This window comes from Maniola jurtina, chromosome 11 (assembly GCF_905333055.1).
Source record: "Maniola jurtina chromosome 11, ilManJurt1.1, whole genome shotgun sequence".
NCBI lineage: Eukaryota > Metazoa > Arthropoda > Insecta > Lepidoptera > Nymphalidae > Maniola > Maniola jurtina.
In genome coordinates, this window is record NC_060039.1 from 11,395,842 (window position 1) to 11,413,057 (window position 17,216).

General features: G+C 36.1%; 2 protein-coding genes across 3 annotated transcripts; one reads left to right on the forward strand and one right to left on the reverse strand.

The window, feature by feature from the left end:
- Positions 1-13: 13 nt before the first annotated feature.
- On the forward strand, positions 14-17,090 carry LOC123869885 (organic cation transporter protein-like). Of its 2 annotated transcripts, none has more exons than XM_045912963.1 (8): positions 14-26; positions 10,630-10,805; positions 11,973-12,174; positions 13,237-13,337; positions 13,789-13,940; positions 14,732-15,358; positions 15,829-16,010; positions 16,744-17,090. In XM_045912963.1, exons 2-8 carry the CDS (start codon positions 10,636-10,638, stop codon positions 16,969-16,971), a joined length of 1,662 nt encoding a protein of 553 aa, XP_045768919.1. In that variant the 5' UTR covers positions 14-26; positions 10,630-10,635; the 3' UTR covers positions 16,972-17,090. The 2 variants fall into 2 exon arrangements, with proteins under 2 accessions (XP_045768919.1, XP_045768918.1); XM_045912962.1 differs by lacking the exon at positions 14-26 and adding an exon at positions 6,679-6,691 and having other exon boundaries at positions 10,581-10,805.
- LOC123869884 (VWFA and cache domain-containing protein CG16868) lies at positions 575-5,632 on the reverse strand. The gene has a single exon (XM_045912961.1). It carries the CDS (start codon positions 5,405-5,407, stop codon positions 1,838-1,840), a length of 3,570 nt encoding a protein of 1,189 aa, XP_045768917.1. The 5' UTR covers positions 5,408-5,632; the 3' UTR covers positions 575-1,837.
- Positions 17,091-17,216: the final 126 nt, after the last annotated feature.

A 17,216-nucleotide genomic window follows, 5' to 3' on the forward strand; every position in this document is an offset into this window, starting at 1 on the left:
TAAATGATATTTAAGTAAGTAGGTAGGTAGTAGGTACACAATAAAATTATACATATGCAGGTATAGCAGATACACAATATATAACTATAAGATTACCTGTATAAAACCACCTGTTATCTTTTAAGAGACATTAACAATAACATAAGATTAAGGGCCGATTTTTGAATCGTCAATTAATTTTTATCTAAGGACGTTTTGACAGATTTCTTATACAAAAACTGTCAAAAGCTCTTTATTCCTGAGATAAAAGTTATTTGACGATTAAAAAATCTATGTATAATGTATATATATGTTAAATACTAACATAGACTATATTATAATATACTTATTAGGTAAGATAGTTATATGGCTATAGGTACATTATTCACCAATATTTTGTTAGTTATGTTAGACTAGAAGGAAATAGGTATGTAGTAAGTACATGATAAGCGTAGATACCTACATTATATAGTTTTGTATTGGTGTAGAATCTCGCTAATCCGGCACTTCAATAGACTGACAATCCAGCACCTACAAGGGCCTACCTAAGGACTACAAGTTGCACAAAAATAGACCTCAATTAAGAATTATTTTAAAACAATGTAATTAATTAATTAATTATGAGATATGTTAGAGTTATATAAAACGTGTGGAACATGAACATAAACACAGTGTTGTTCCCTTTATGAAATGCTTCATTTCATTTATTATGAATTTTTCTATACAATCCAGTAATCCAAACATTCCAATAATATGGCACCCTTTGGTTTTTAATAGTGTGGGATTTGTGAGATTCTACTGTATCTATACTTTATATATGTATATGAAGCTTGACAATAAATATTATATATTCTGAAAATACTATGCTTGTTAGTTATTATTTTATGATTAAATATAAAAACTGATATACATTAGATAGGTACCTATAGCTTTGACATAAAATAAAGCACAGATGTCTGATGATTTTTTTACCTTGTTAATAACTGCCATAATGTACAATAGGGAAGATGACTACTAGTCAAATTAGTGACTTTTTATCAAACGTCAAACGCTTGCTTAATAAGGGAGCTTGTATGGAATTCACAGATGTGACGTCATAAATATTTGACATAATTTGATGTCAATTAGTTAAATCTAAAATCGATAGTTAAAAATGGTTAGCAAACTCAAAACTAACAGTGGATGTGGATTTTACGAATTTCGGAAGACCCTCCATTTAATAATTCCTAAGAATTAATTTATTTTTGACACAGTCATAATCCCAATTGTACACATTTACATATAACACAACACTTAAATATAGGGTTTAAAAGGAAGTTGTTAGTATTCATTTATTACTATAAGTAAATCTTGTAAAAAACATACAAATAAAATCTTACTTAGGTACTTAAAATATTTAAGTAAGTATAAGTTTTAAAATTGTATTTTATTTAAGGTCACATAAATAAAATGATTAAAAATATCAATCACTAAAATTTATACTTATTAATTTAAAAAATAAATTGGCAACATTTAAAAACGTAGTCATTCATGTTGATCATTTTCTTGTAAACATTTACTATGTAAAACTTACATGCCTAAGTAACCATCGGAAATTACTTAAGTAATTGATTAAAAAAGTCAGTTGTATTTTACTTAAAATACTATTACTTATTTTAGACACACTTAATATAATGTGTCTATTGTCAAGCACCGAAATGTAAAAAATACTATAAGTAAAGCTTATAAAATAGTATTTTGTAACATAAATCAATGCAAACTTAAAATAACTATTCAAAAGTTATGTGAGTAACTATTATATATCACAAACATAATTTATTTCTGTACAAAAGAGGTAGTTAACTATTGTAAAACATAATTAGGAAGCCTCCATATCCCTATGCACTGTGACTGGGGCTATCACACTATTTTTACCGCAGGGTAATACTGTCATTGTAAGATCTGTCGCTTTGAGCCTTGGTTTAATTTTTGCAGGGGCAGGAAAACTGGCGTCTGACTTAGTGTCATCTGATAAAATAGTAGGATCATTTACTGAGAAACCTGTAGCTTCAGAGTCCTCATGGGGGGTCATTGTCGAATACCCATGGTCCGATCCAGCAGCGGTATGAGGTCGTCTGTACCCCGTAATTACACGATACGGCGAAATAGGAGCTTCAATTTCCATGGCAGACAACAACTTATCCTGACCGGACATATCAGGCATGTCGTCAGAGGGCAAATGACTCATTTGCACATCAGCATCATGCCACGTTTCAGCCGGTCCATCGACATACAAATTGTGGCAACTATCTGATGAAGTGTTCTGTCTGTAGCAATATACTGCAACAGCTATGATTAGGCTTACTGTAACTATGCATCCAGCTATAGGACCGATTGCAGAATAACTGGCAAAAGCATCCCTATTCACGTGACCGAAAGTTCCCTCCCCATATGGAGTGACGGCACCAAGCACCCCATTGAAACAGGTAGACTGTGACGTGCAAAACGGTGCCGCGAGAGGCGTCCGTCCATCCGCATCTATCTGACACCATTCGCATCCCAAGACGCCTAAACAAGACGAGTGTGTAAGGTATGTCTCACACTGGAAATCAAAACAGGACTTTAAATTTTCAGCAAAGTTGTGGAAGTAGTGGGATTTATGATTATTGTTTTCAGGCATCATGCCACACACAGGAACCTTCTGAACAAGTCTGGAAGAGTTGGCATCTGGACATTCGTACGATTCTGAACTGCACTCACAGGGGCATTCACATTCTGTTTGTTCCATACGATTGCAATTGAAACAAAGACGATCAACCATACTGCAAGGGCAAAAAGCACCAACACTGCATGATGCATTTACAAGGCCTATGAATCCATTCGTACCAGGAATGGAAGCGATGTAGTAGTGTACACAATGGTCACCAGATACGACATTTGATAGAACATTGGGTAAAGAAGTATTAAATTCATAGAATCTTTGAATAGTTTTATCATAAAAATTGCTACACAACCTTTTTGTCACAAAACCTTTGTGGTTCAACATATCAATAGCTATCATTGATTCTTTATGTGTAATATGTTGTTGTTCTATAGGACCAGAGCTGTTCGGATCCATCAGCCCCGGGTGAGACACTAAATAGCCACGATTGTTCATAATGAAACATTTGACATAAGAAATGGCACAAAGAGGTGAACTATCAATAAGAAGCTTATAAAGAAATCCCATAGTGACATCCATAGCAACAACCATTGATGGATAGATAGGACTTCTTACTGCATATGAAATTGTTACAATATATCCTGCCCCTCCCACATCCAAATTGGGGGGAGTCAATATAATTTTACCAGGATTTTCTAAAGCATATGTGTACCAGGGCCTTCGCACTGGTTCATAATCATACTCTAAGACTGTACCAGGAAACATGACTAGGACACCATTCTCTGTGACTGCATACCTTCTAACTATATATTTTGAAAGAGGACCATGTAAATGCTGCCGTTTGTAAAAAGATAAAATAGAAGTTAAGAATCCTACATCTTGTTGTATTTCATTTTTTAGTCCGGGATTAGAAAGTAAGCCATGAGCCACGCTTCTTAAATAGGCCAAGTAATTTTGCATATAAGTAACTGCCTCCTGCCCATCCCCCATATCATATAGATATGTAAATGGGGATTGAAAACTGGAAGGACTTAAGTACACAGTACCTTGGTCAATAGTGGCAATTTGCTTAAAATGTCTACATATTTTACCAGTTTTAGGTGGAAATAAATCTATCCTATGCAACAATATTTCCTTACTTGTTCTTGTAAAAAATACATTCGTCTTATTCAATAAACTGTCAGTAACTTCTGAGACAACACACACAATATATAAGCTCTGCACCCACTCCCAAGAATAAACTATTTTTTTCGAAGTATTTTGATTTTCTATTGTGAAATTACCTGAGGCAGTACTAAATAATTTTTGCTTCAGAACACTTATATTATTATTGGCTTCTACAGCATCTAAATTCGTAAATTTTATCTTATCAGGTGCTGCCTCTGGCCTTGGAAAATATGTATGCATTAGTACCTTACCAGAAAAATCCATGACAAATGCTCGCTTTTTTTGGTCTGTGCCTTTAAAATAAATTATATCCTCAGCCAAGTCAGACCAGTAGAGATCTAACCCTATAATTCCTGTAGATATTGGATACACCAGCGAGATCATGAAGTCTCGCTCAGTAGCTTCCCACACAGGGCCTTCGGCTTGCAGTTTATTTTCGTATTTGTAGGGAAGAAGAGAAATAAATGCAGAGGCAACTTGTCCGACAACACCACTGTTATTGATGTGCAACTTCATAACCGAATGTTCATGAGAATGATTATGCTGTTTATCAAAATGTAAAATCTCCAACGAACTGTTCTTAGTGTTCTCATATGTATTTATTAGTCCTATGGTGAATTTGACTGCTTCATCATCGTACTCATTGAAAGGAAATATTTTAAACCACATTTCATCCCTAAATATTTTTGTATCTGTTAAGAAAATGAATAATTTATATACAGGGAGATGCTTCTCATTTAGCAAACTTATAATTTCTTCATTAATCATAGCTGGTGCAATGTTCACACATGATGTTTCCAAAGAGCTTAGATATTCACGGAAGAGCATTTTATTATTGTCAGTGGCATTGCCCAAGTTTGCCATGCAATCACTACTGCACGTATCCTCAAATTTCATAAAACTTGTCATGTTAGTTATCTTTAATGCGAACAAGTCAATGCTCTGTAGGGAATACACAATTTCTTTTGCAACATTGGTAGCATGCTGTAGAGACTCGGGTTTCATGTTGTTGTTAATTATAAAGACGACGAGTTTAGGGTCAGAATGCACTATCTTGTGATATAAGTATCTCAAATTCGAGTGTGGCATTGTAGCACAGTCTCTGTCTGTTGCATAGTCCATGTGGGATAGGAAATACTGTCTCTTGACTTTCAAATCTTTGAATCTATCCAACATATTAGATCTCATGTTCACAGAGGAAATATCATCAAATACACTAGAACTTTTAATAAACACAGACTTACGGATAGAGTTAAATGGACAAGGATGCGTAAAGGACGGAGTATCTGTTTTATTTATTGCATTGTTCATATCCATTAAAATGTTGATTGCGGAGGAGAGCTTATAGTTTAACTTATCTGCTATGCTGGTCAGTGTGTTGCTGTCGGAAGAGTGGTAGCGGTTTACTTTGTAGGCAGTTCTAATCTCTAAGTGTGATGTGTATTCACTTCCTAGCTCTTTGACCACAATTTCACTGAATTTGTTCGCCAAATTGTCTGATAGTTTACTAACGTTCGGTTTGTAGTCACAGCGACTGCTCGTTCTCGTACAGTTCTCATTTTGGGCAAGTACCGTGTTCCAGATGTCTGCGGCTAAAAACACTAGTAATATTAACTTCATCTTATCAACAATCGAATCTTTGCGCGTCACATTTGATAATGTTTTTCACTGCACGTTTAGGTTATGTTCATAACAGTTTTGTGGCTTCATTTTTACACACAACACACAATTACTTTTAGTTTATATCCTCAGTTTCATTCAGATAATAAATACTTAATTATCCTTTGTTATTATTAAAAATTAAAATAATTAGCAGGCACAAGCTGTGAAACAATAAACATCGAGTGACATTCAAAAAGAGTCGTCATTTTGACGCTAAATTGACGTTGACGCTTTTTGATACGTTCGGAAACTATTATTAAAAAAAAAAAACGTGAACAGAGGTAATGGGTAACTTTAGAGATTATTACACATTGTGAATTAAAGACGATTTGCAATCGAGATATTGATAAAAAAATCAGCTAGGGGTGGCGCTTCCAAAATCAATGGGTTCCACACTACGAATAACAATATTGTTAAAACCCCCTGATAATACAAAATATATAATTAACTAGCTGATGCCCGCAGCTTCGCCCGCGTGGATTGGTCAGATCCCCTGCAGCTTCAGGATTGAGGAGTTGGACTCCAAATTTTTTATGAAACAATGTCGCGAAGTTCCTCTATCGATTAAAAAAGAAATGACGCAAATCGGTTCAGAAATCTCGGAGATTTCGGTGTACAATATAGGTAGAAAAACACAACTCCCTTTTTGAAAGTCGGTTAAAAAAGTAGCCTATGTTACTCCCTGGTCAATTCTCTACTTGTCTGTGAAAACCCCGTCAAAATCGGTCCAGCCGTTCCGAAGATTAGCCTTTTCAAACAGACAGACAGACAGACAGACAGACAAAAATTTTAAAAGCGTGTGATTCAGTGTTGGTATCGTTCAAATAACCATATGAGCTTAATATGAGGTAGTTATTTCGAAATTACAGACAGACACTCCAATTTTATTTATTAGTATAGATAGCTAAATACCTAGTATTGTAATAAGTACGTTACTCGTTTCTACTGTATTGCTCTATACTATTAGAAGGCGCTTTAATCTAGTATAAAAAACTTATCAAAATTTTTGTCATTTTCGTGCATTTTCGGCACCAACATTACGAGCATTTACGTTGCTCGGTCTGATTGCTCAGCACCAGCCGCATATAACATTAGCCTTATTAAATTTGGTTTATATACAATATTATGTAACCTTTGATTCGGTAGATTTGGCATGAGCTGTAAGCATAAGTACCGTACCGAGGATATTTTATTAATAAGTCAATTAGAAAAAAGTCTTCAATGTTTATGTAGGTAGAGCTAGTACAATAACAATAAACTCACTCTCTCTGTAAGGGTCCACACAGGCGTACCGCAACCACAAAACATACTACAGTCGTGTTAATGCAGCCAGGTATAAAATAGTATGAAAACGCATTGTTCAGTTCTCACATACCTACTACAATAATTTGCAGTCACAATGAACAGCAGTCGCGAATGTGTGGGCAATAGGGAACACATCACGGCCACATACACGACGATTCGAGAGACGCGACCAGCCGGGCGATTCAGAACACTCGATTCGGTAAGTTACCGTTCGATAAGACGTACTTTCCATTGAAAAATACATCTTATCGAACGATAACTTACCGAATCGAGTGTTCTGAATCGCCCGGCAGTTACGTGCTACGTGAAGACCACGCCGTGGGGAAATTTTGATTGCTGTAATGTGGCCCATCTAAATAGACACTAAAACAACACAAATTTAGTTCATACTGCACGGTTCAATATATTTAACCCCAGGAAACATTTGTGACAATTGAGTGGACTGCTTTATAATGGAGACATCTTCAATGGCCAACCGCCAATCGTAAGTCATCAACGAATGTTCCAATTATTTATGTGCGGATTGTTTAAGAGGAGTAGGAATAGTACCTATATCTGTAGGTATCTATAGCAAGCATAAATAGTAAGGCTGTCTCCTAAATGTTTATATCTATAAGTACTAATATTATAAAGAGGAAACCTTTGTATTTTTGTATGTTTGTATTGAATAGGCTCAAAAACTACTGGACCGATTTCAAAATTTCTTTTACCATTACTTAGAGGGATTCTTCCGAATCCGTATAGGCTATATTTTATCCCGGAAAATAGAAAAAATAAATGTCCACCCGAGCGAAGCCGGGGCGGGTCCCTAGTTATGTATGTATCAGATTGTGAGTTCCACCGTAGCGCCCAAATTACTGAGCCGATTTTGATTAATGAGGTGGCAATCAATTCGTTATTATGGTCCTGGTGCCATTAGTTACATTTTAACGAAAAAAAATGGACCTGACAAATGTTACATCCAAAAAAGTGGGAGTCTATAATTTTTTTTTGCTATTGTGTCGAGTGAGACACCAAAGATGAAAGAGAAAACATCTGAGTTCATACAAATAGAGTAGGTACTCTACTTTTATTAATGTACCTAACAAAAAATCGAGCGACAGAAAATCAATTTTACTATACCTAATCTAACCACTATCTATGGGCAGTTCGCGGGTAGTAGTTCGGGTTTTAGCGCTGTTTAACTTTAGGACTTTTGCTTTTGTTCACACCCAATTATTGATAAAAGTATGCATAAGTAGGTACCTAATCTTTTTAAAGTTACTGAAAATAAAGGTATAAGACTGCTTATCAACGTATTACTAAAAGAAAACTTGCCAGTTGCTATTTATTTTCATAAACATTTGAACTTCAAAAGTAGCCTAGTTAGGGTTCCGTAAAAAATACTTGGTAGTAACGAAGGTAATTAGTTAGTAACATAGTCTTTATGGTGCGAAAAGTCTATCCGAGCGTCTGTCAGTCCTTTACAGTTAAAGCTGTTTATTTCATTATCGACTTGGCATGGCGGGCCAAATTGAGAACCACCCCCTTTTTGGAAGTTGGTTAAAAATAAGGCTAGTTATCCCAAACTTATTGCAAATAAAAGAATTCAAAGAAATTAAGTTGAAAGAAATTTTAGAACTTTATGTAAACACTAGCTGATGCCCGCAGCTTCGCCCGCGTGGATTGGTCAGATCCCCTGCAGCATCAGGATTGAGGAGTTGGACTCCAAATTTTTTATGAAACAATGTCGCAAAGTTCCTCTATCGATTAAAAAAGAAATGACGCAAATCGGTTCAGAAATCTCGGAGATTTCGGTGTACATAGGTAGAAAAACACAACTCCCTTTTTAAAAGTCGGTTAAAAAAGTAGCCTATTTTACGCCCTGGTCAATCCTCTACTTGCCTGTGAAAGTCCCGTTAAAATCGGTTCAGCCGTTCCAAAGATTAGCCTTTTCAAACAGACAGACAGACAGACAGACAGACAGACAGACAGACAGACAGACAAAAATTTTAAAAACGTGTAATTCAGTTATGGTATCGTTCAAATAACCATATGAGCTTAATATGAGGTAGTTATTTCGAAATTACAGACAGACACTCCAATTTTATTTATTAGTATAGATTACAAAAAAGCAAAACGAAGTCTCAAAACTACATAAAACAGTTTTTCAGAAATCAGCAATAAATCTTTCCAAACAAATTAATTTTGCAGTCTCATATTTATTTATTTTTAAATAACATATTGTTTTTATTTCCAAGCTATACCTACGGAATTCTCGCTGCGCGAGTCTGACTCCCACTTGACAGCTTTATAGGGTTCCTCCGCTGTCCGTCTGTCCGTCTGTCAGCGGGCTGTAACTCATGAACTGTACCAAAATCAAGATTTTCAAAGTACGAAATTTAAAAAATTAAAAAGTGTTAGTTATAATATTTGTACGATATGATGCAAAACCCTTCGAGTGAGAGTCTGACTTGACTGGTCTGTCGTACTAGGCCGGTTTTAAGGGTTCCGTACTTCAAAAGAAAAAAGGAAACCTTATAAGATCTCTTTGTTTTCTGTGTGTCTGTCCATCTTTCCGTCTGTCCGTTCGTGTCTGTCAAAAAATCTATAGGCTATTTCCCGTTGGCCTGGTAGGTAGGTATGTCTTACTCGTACAGCTCAAGTAAAGGAAAAAAACCGAAAACCGTGAATTTGTGGTTAAATAAATAACAAAAAAAATGTGCTCACAAAAAAATTAATTTACTAAATCACATAGATAGATTATTATTACCATTAACTTGCAGTGCGTAACATAAAAGTGTTTACCTATCTTGTAAGATGGTACGGAACCCTCCATGTGCAAGTCCGACTCACACTTTTTTTTAGTCACCGATTTTTAAGTTAATGTTAATTACGTGTAAATTGAATACTTATCACATTAAAAGATTATGCCAGTTGCTTCAAAATTAGCATCTAGTTTATTTTTAGGATTCCTTACCTCAAAAGGAAAAATGGAACCCTTATAGGTTCACTTGTGGTCTGTCTGTCTGTTCATCTGTCATCAATCATGAAATTTGGCAGGTAGGTAGGTCTTTTAGCACAAGTAAAGGAAAAAACCCCGAAAACCGGGAAAGGGCTTTACCTGTAAATTCTAAAACAGATTTTTATTTATGTTTATGCATAGTTTTTGAATTATCGTGCAAAATGTCGAAAAATACCCAAGTAGGTACGGAACCCTCGGTGCGCGAGTCTGGCTCGCACTTGGCCGGTTTTTTCCGACAGTTTGCTGTCCAATCATTGTCCAATGGCATAGTGAACCAATGGCGTGTATGTAGGCTTTAGTCGTCGATTATTATTTATTATTTAATCGATCTTAATATAAATCTAACTAGTAATAAACCCAGTACCACGCACTGCGATCCTGGCTCTGATACAAATCAGACATTGAGAAACTTACATAGGCCTATCTAATTAAATAAAGTCGTATAACTATACTAGTAAATAAGTACCTAACTGAGGACTTTATGCATGAGTTGTGCACTTGTGCATCGTGTTGTGCTAGTGAAGGTGCTAATATTCAAACTACAGTTAAACTTTAAATTGCTCAACATAAAAATTACCTGCTTACCTACTTAATTCTGAAAAAATGTCTTCTTTTCTTAAATAAATGTTAAATTATAATAAATCTAAAAATTTAATGTCATTAAAATAAGAAACTCGATAATAATTCAGAATAACAGAGAAAGTACCTAATATTTAGTAGAAAATAATAAAATCAATTTATTTTTAATAGGTATCGTAAACCTCTAAAGAACTAGGGTGGTTCAGAATATATACCCAAGTAACTTTCACATATATAACTAAGTACATATTTACTTATGTAAGTATTTTACGAATAACTTTAAATTACATAGTTCAATATGTTTAAAAAAACCAAAAAGTGTGAAAATGAACAGTGCGATGTGTCAAATATTCTGGAAAAGTTCGGCAAATATCAAATCCTGCAGTATTTCTACGCTTGCCTCCCGGCGATGTTCGTTTCTATGATCAATGTGAATTATATTTTTGTTGCGGGAGAGGTAAATCATAGGTAAGTTAAAACATAATTAATAGTCTCATCTGGTGACAGAAGATTTTTTGCGCAAAGTGTCAGCCTGGCTGTCGAGTGCGGAAATACAGCCAGTATTCTTGGCACCATACCATGCGGGCATGATTTGTACAGTAATTAGGTAAGAAGAAAAGTCTAGATTTTCTCGTTAGTCTTAGATAGTCACACTAATATTATAAAGGCGAAAGTTTGTATGTGTGTGTGTGTGTGTGTGTGTGTGTGTGTGTATGTTTGTTACTCCTTCACGCAAAAACCACTGGACGGATTTGGCTGAAATTCAGAATGGAGATAGATAATATCCTGGATTAGCACATAGGCTACTTTTTATCCCGGAAAATCAAAGAGTTCCCACGGGATTTCGAAAAACCTAAATTCACGCGGGCGAAGTCGCGGGCATCGGCTAGTTAGATATAAATTGTTTTTGGTTTTTACATACAAATAGGTCCACAAGGGTAGGTACTTTGCGATACGCCAAAGAGGTCGACAAAATACATAATTTTAATACAGGTGTTTAAGAGGTCTCCTCAATAGAATCAGATGGCTTAGGGCTTAAGCCTTAGATTATACTATTATAAGACATACGCTGTAGCCATAAGTGCATAATGCTTCGTGCAATTCCGGGAAGCCGTGAGCCGAGATATCGAAGAGTGGAGGAGGTTTTTAGTCCGTAGGTCACTGCGCAACATCTGCAGTGGAGTCGGGCATGCCAGACGGTATCCATGAGGATTTTCCTCCTCCCTAATAAAAAAAACCATAAGTGCATATTGGCAGATATCACACACCTTTGAGAACATTGTAAAGAACTCGAAGATATGCAGGTTTCCTCACGATGTTTTCCTTCACCGTTAAAGAAAATGTTATTTAATTGGTTAAAATACCATGTGTATTTCACCGAAAAGTTAGAAGTGCGTGTTCGAGATTGAACCCCAGACTTTCCGAAACTAGCTCTGCAATCCTTAACTCTCTCCGTCACTTACTCCATAAAATCGTAGTTCCACTTTCATTTGAATATTAAGCAACCAAAGTCCATGTTGTAGACATATTTTAGAAACTAATGTCTGTGTCGTTTGTATGGGGCGAGTGACGGAGAGACCCCTCTAAAACCCCTAAACTATCGCCCCTCTTGTTTCTACTATTATATTATTATAGATGTCGAGTACCAGAATGTGAGTCTTCATGCCCTGAAATGGCGGTGTCCTGGTGGCCAGCAGCACACGTCGACCACTGCTCCAAGCCAGTGCTGAACAGCACCATCCTAGAAGATAACCTCTGCACCAACCTAAGCTTTACTGGCGCAGTCGAAGAATGCAAGGATTGGATATATGAGAATAACAACACCGTTTTTTCCATGGTAAATAGTGTCTGTGATAGATAGTCTGTGATAGTGGTAAAGACGTTCGTCTCATACTCGGGAGGTCGTACGTTTTAAAACTAAACAAAAAACTGAACAAGTTTTGTGATACGGTTTACCCTTTCTTTAGCATGAATGGGCTAGTTATAGATAAGAGATAATGAATCATTAGTTAATGCATTTATCTGCATTGCCCTAGAATAAATCAAAAAATAGGTACCTAGGTACTAGGTAGGTAGGTACAGTTACCTAACTATAAACCATCTTAGAAGATAACGAGATACAAACGTAGAAAACAAGTACGATCCTTGTTAGGGATTTATGAGCGTTATGTTATGAGATGACGGAAAGATACAGTTTGGATATTAAACTAGGTATAGGGTTTTATTGTTGTAACGTTATTGCTTTCTTAGATAAGAAGAGATTAACTTCACAGATCTATGATAGGGTTATTGTTACAAGGCAAATAGTAATTTTAACTTGATTTTGTCTGCAATCTTTAACTCTTTGCTCTTATCGCGTAACATCAGGTTCCTACCTACTACTGCAATGCAATTTGCAGCTGGTTTGCAATCCAAATGCAGTCTGTCCGTGTAGACCCTAACATGCCATTACTGCCATACTGTATTGATAGTATAACATCCTCCATTGTTACCATAGAAATAAAAAAAAGCCAAGTGCGAGTCGCACTCGCACACGAAAGATTCCGTACCATTGTAAAAGAAAATATAACATTTTTGACTTTTATTTAAGCCCACAAAACTAAGTTTGTCTGTAAAGGTTTAGTGCGATTTGTAAAAAACCGGTCAAGTTATTTTTCACCATAAGTCAAAAAGTAAGAGTCATTCCTTTCAAGGGTCGATAGCATTCGGTAGGTACCTAGCTACTGAAATAATGGAAGTGTTATAGACGAAGAGGCACGGACGGGCAGATTTAGTAGCACCCGGTAGGCTGTTGCTTGTTTACCATTTTCGAACGGAATCCTAAAGAGACAATGTCCTCAATTCGATGATTAAGTACCTATTGTTATAGTTTTAGTGAACTAAGTCTTTTCATTTTCAGTTCAACTTAGCATGCCATCCGTGGAAACAGAGTCTGATCGGAGCTGTGCACAACATCGGAATGGCCTTAGCGACGCTAGTGGCTGGCTGGATGGCAGACAGGTGACTATCATCATCATCATCATTAATCGATAAACGTCCACCGCTGGGCATACGCCACGGTAACACAAGGAACAACAAGCTTAATTATTTTTTTATTAGCTTCATTTGCCGAAATAGATAAATCTGTACGGCATAATCTAAGGGCATAATGGGTATATACCGCCCACCCTCCCACTACTAAATATGCAGCAAAGTAAGCAATACGAATCACCGCCACGGAAATTTTCAAAAAACACACTCAATATTATTCGTAGCACTCAACGCATCTAATTTGCACTCCGACACCATTCCTAAAGTAACTGATTCCACAGTCCACAATCGCAAAGTGAAAATATTTGAAAAAGTACCTATATATTCAATTTTTATTTGGCCAGCATTTTGGAACAAAACTTATTTTATGAGGGTAGTTTAGTTAGTCTTTCAATGATACGAATAAATCTTTTATTTTCAGATTCGGCCGCAAGCCCATTATAGTCGTTTGCTCTATTGGCTGTTTGCTGGGCAACCTGAAGACCCTGGCTACGTCATATCCAGTGTATATTGCACTTGAGTTTCTGGAAGCTGCTATATGCGGCGGAGTTTACTCTGTTGGGTCAGTTATAAGTACGTCATCTTCATTTACACCTACTGTAATTCATAACCCGTTACCTACTTCTTATCTGATTATTTGTATTGTTTACTTTGACGTTCTTATGCAGCAATTTTATGCACCTTTACTACTTGATACTGGTCAAAACTATGAGATAACTGTTTTCTATGTCAATGGGTCGAAGCCACCATAATTCAAGCTTCATAGTACTTAGTCAAAGGTCGGCGGTAGTTCAAACCCCAGCCCTTGCACTATTTTCGTACCCACTCCTAGCACAAGCTTTAGTTGGAGGGGAAAGGGGAATGTTAGTCATGATTAAAATGGCTAATATACTTTTTTTTTTTTTTTAAACACCCTTTACAAGTACTATGTTATACTAGGTTTGGAGATCATGGGCTCTTTCCCTATATTATGTTGCTTTTGACGTCTCAAATTTTCAATCAATTTCAACGAAATTTATCAATGAGATAAATATCGTAGCATCATAATAATGAACTTCGAGATTTTTGTCCAAGACATTTATCACACTAATATTATAAAGGCGAAAGTGTGTATGTGTGTGTGTGTGTGTGTGTGTGTGTGTGTGTGTGTGTGTGTGTGTGTGTGTATGTTTGTTACTCCTTCACGCAAAAACTACTGGACGGATTTGTCTGGAATTTGAAATGGAGATAGATAATATCCTGGATTAGCACATAGGCTACTTTTTACCCCGGAAAATTAAAGAGTTCCCACGGGATTTCGAAAGACCTAAATCCACGCGGGCGAAGTCGCGGCTAGTGTGTGATAAAATGCTTTACTTTTTTAGTGATTGAAATCGGGAACAAGAAAAACAGAATGCTGGCTGGAGTTCTTTTCGCATATGCCATATATATGGGCGAAGCTGTTTTCGCAGTGGTCGCTATGCTGGTGCCGTACTGGAAAACCCTGATCCATATAATTTGCAGCCCGACTCTTCTTTTCATCACCTATGTACTACTTGTAAGGGAGAGCCCTCGATGGCAAATATTAAACGGAAAGGTGGTCCCGGTAAAGAGTACCCTGAAACTTATAGTGAAGACAAACAAACTGAACGTTAAAACGGAAGATATAGATAATTTGGATGAAGAGAAACTTAAAAGTACGTATAGTATGGAAAGTAACACAACGAAAGAGGGGTTTAGAGAAGTATTCAGGTGTAGAGAGGTTCTGAAAAGGTTTCTAGTAGCGACCGCTTGTCGGTTCACCGTCACTTTTATCTACTACGGTCTGATCATCAACTCCGTTTGGTTGCCGGGGAATAAATATACGAACTTCCTGCTGGCTGCTGTTATGTCCTTCCCTGGCGAACTGATGTCCATGTACCTGATGAACAGGGTTGGGAGAAAGAAGCCGCTCATATACGGATATCTGATTAGTGGAATAGCCTGCATAGCTTGTGGAGCTGTGCCTGGATGTAAGTACCTACCTAATTTACCTACTCTTTTAATAAATAATTGGTAATTGTAAATTTTCTACTTTTCTGAAAAATTTCGCATTTTCGGACACAATCTGTGATGTGTGTAACTTTTACTGGATTTAAATTTTTAAATGCCGAATGAAACCAAACTAAAATTCGGCAGTTTAAATATGTACTCATATAAACAGTTAATTATTAAAAGCTAGGTATTTAGGGTTTATAATAAAGTATGTTTAATGTTTATTTAAATTTAAATGATTGATGCCTACATCAATCGAGTGAAATTTTTGAAAATCCAATTATGGTCTACATCATACCTAAGGAAAACTTGTTATATTCTGTACTGTGTTTTTGTCTGTATTATGTTGTATTCAATTTTCATTACTTTGAAGATCGAATTTGTCATACCTATTGTTTACGGTCTTACACTACATACTTATTATATGAATAAAAAATTTTATGTACAGCAATCACGTGGCTAAAGATATCCCTGTTCCTAATCGGGAAGCTGGTGACGTCAGCATGCTACACCGGCATCGTCACGTATACCATGGAGCTGTTCCCCACCAGCGTGAGGGGATCTATGTTAGGACTGTGTAGTCTGGCCTCCTCTGTGGGAAACATGGTAGCACCTTTGACACCAGTACTGGTAAGATTGTAATTATATAAGCTATAAAATAACACCATTCAAAATAATTTATTCAATTAGACTTTTTCAAGTGCTTTTGAATCGTTAAGAGCATTTACTACTGATAAAATATACCTATATAAATTTTGATATACAGGGTGTACCCAAAAGGCTAGCAAAAACTTAGTATTAATACAATCACACATACCACACACACACCATCACATCATCACACACACACACATCACACATTAGACCACATCATCACTTTACATCAGGTGTGATTGTGGTCAAGCGCTTGCCTATAGTGAATTAAAAAAAAATTCAATGCCAATAACCATTTGCCTTATCTTGTAGTTTTAGTGATTCAGTATTATTCAAACCCGCAATAGGTACGAGTACCTATATAGCAATCAAAACTCGGGTCAATGCCCCACCTACGGCGCGGCATTTACTTCGAGTAGCCTATTTTCGTTCGTTGATCTCTAGGGTCAGTCAGATGTTTTATTTGCAATATATTGTGAACTTAAAAAAAGGATTTTTTATTTATTTTTCAAACTTAATTTTATGGCACCTATCTTTGAGAAATCATCAGTATTTAGTACGGACGGAGTGAACTAGAGTGAGGAAACTCTCGGTTTGATCCTGAATTGGCGATATTAGGTTATTGTGACGTAAAATCAAAGAAACATAGGGCTATGTATCAAATTTGCCGCAATCAGCACTTTAAATAATATCTTCCTTGTTTTTTCAGACTTCAATATCACCAGTCTTGGCTCCTATTTGCTTCGGATGCACAGCTGTTATAGCTAGTTGCCTCCTCACCCTCACTCCAGAGACCAGGGACCTTCCGCTCATGGATACGATAGACCAAGTGGCTAGAAGTGTGGCAATTGATAATGATAAAACTATTAAAGGAAATAAAAAACATAACGGGAATATGAAAAGTCCTGAGGATGTTAGGAGATGCGAAGTGTTCTAAATAGCAACCAGCATTTAATATAAGTAGGTACTTAGTGCATTTGTAGATGTAACTACGTAAGTTAGGATTTAGTTTTGTACTTAAATAAAAATTTGATTTAAATGTTTTTTTTTAATTAGAAAAAGTGAAAATGTAAAAGTATTATTTAGAAGAATAAAGAATTAAAATAGATTAAGTTGTTTGAAATATTTTTATTCTGCGTTTTTAGTTTATATCCTGCATTGATCCTGTAAGAAGAATACCTT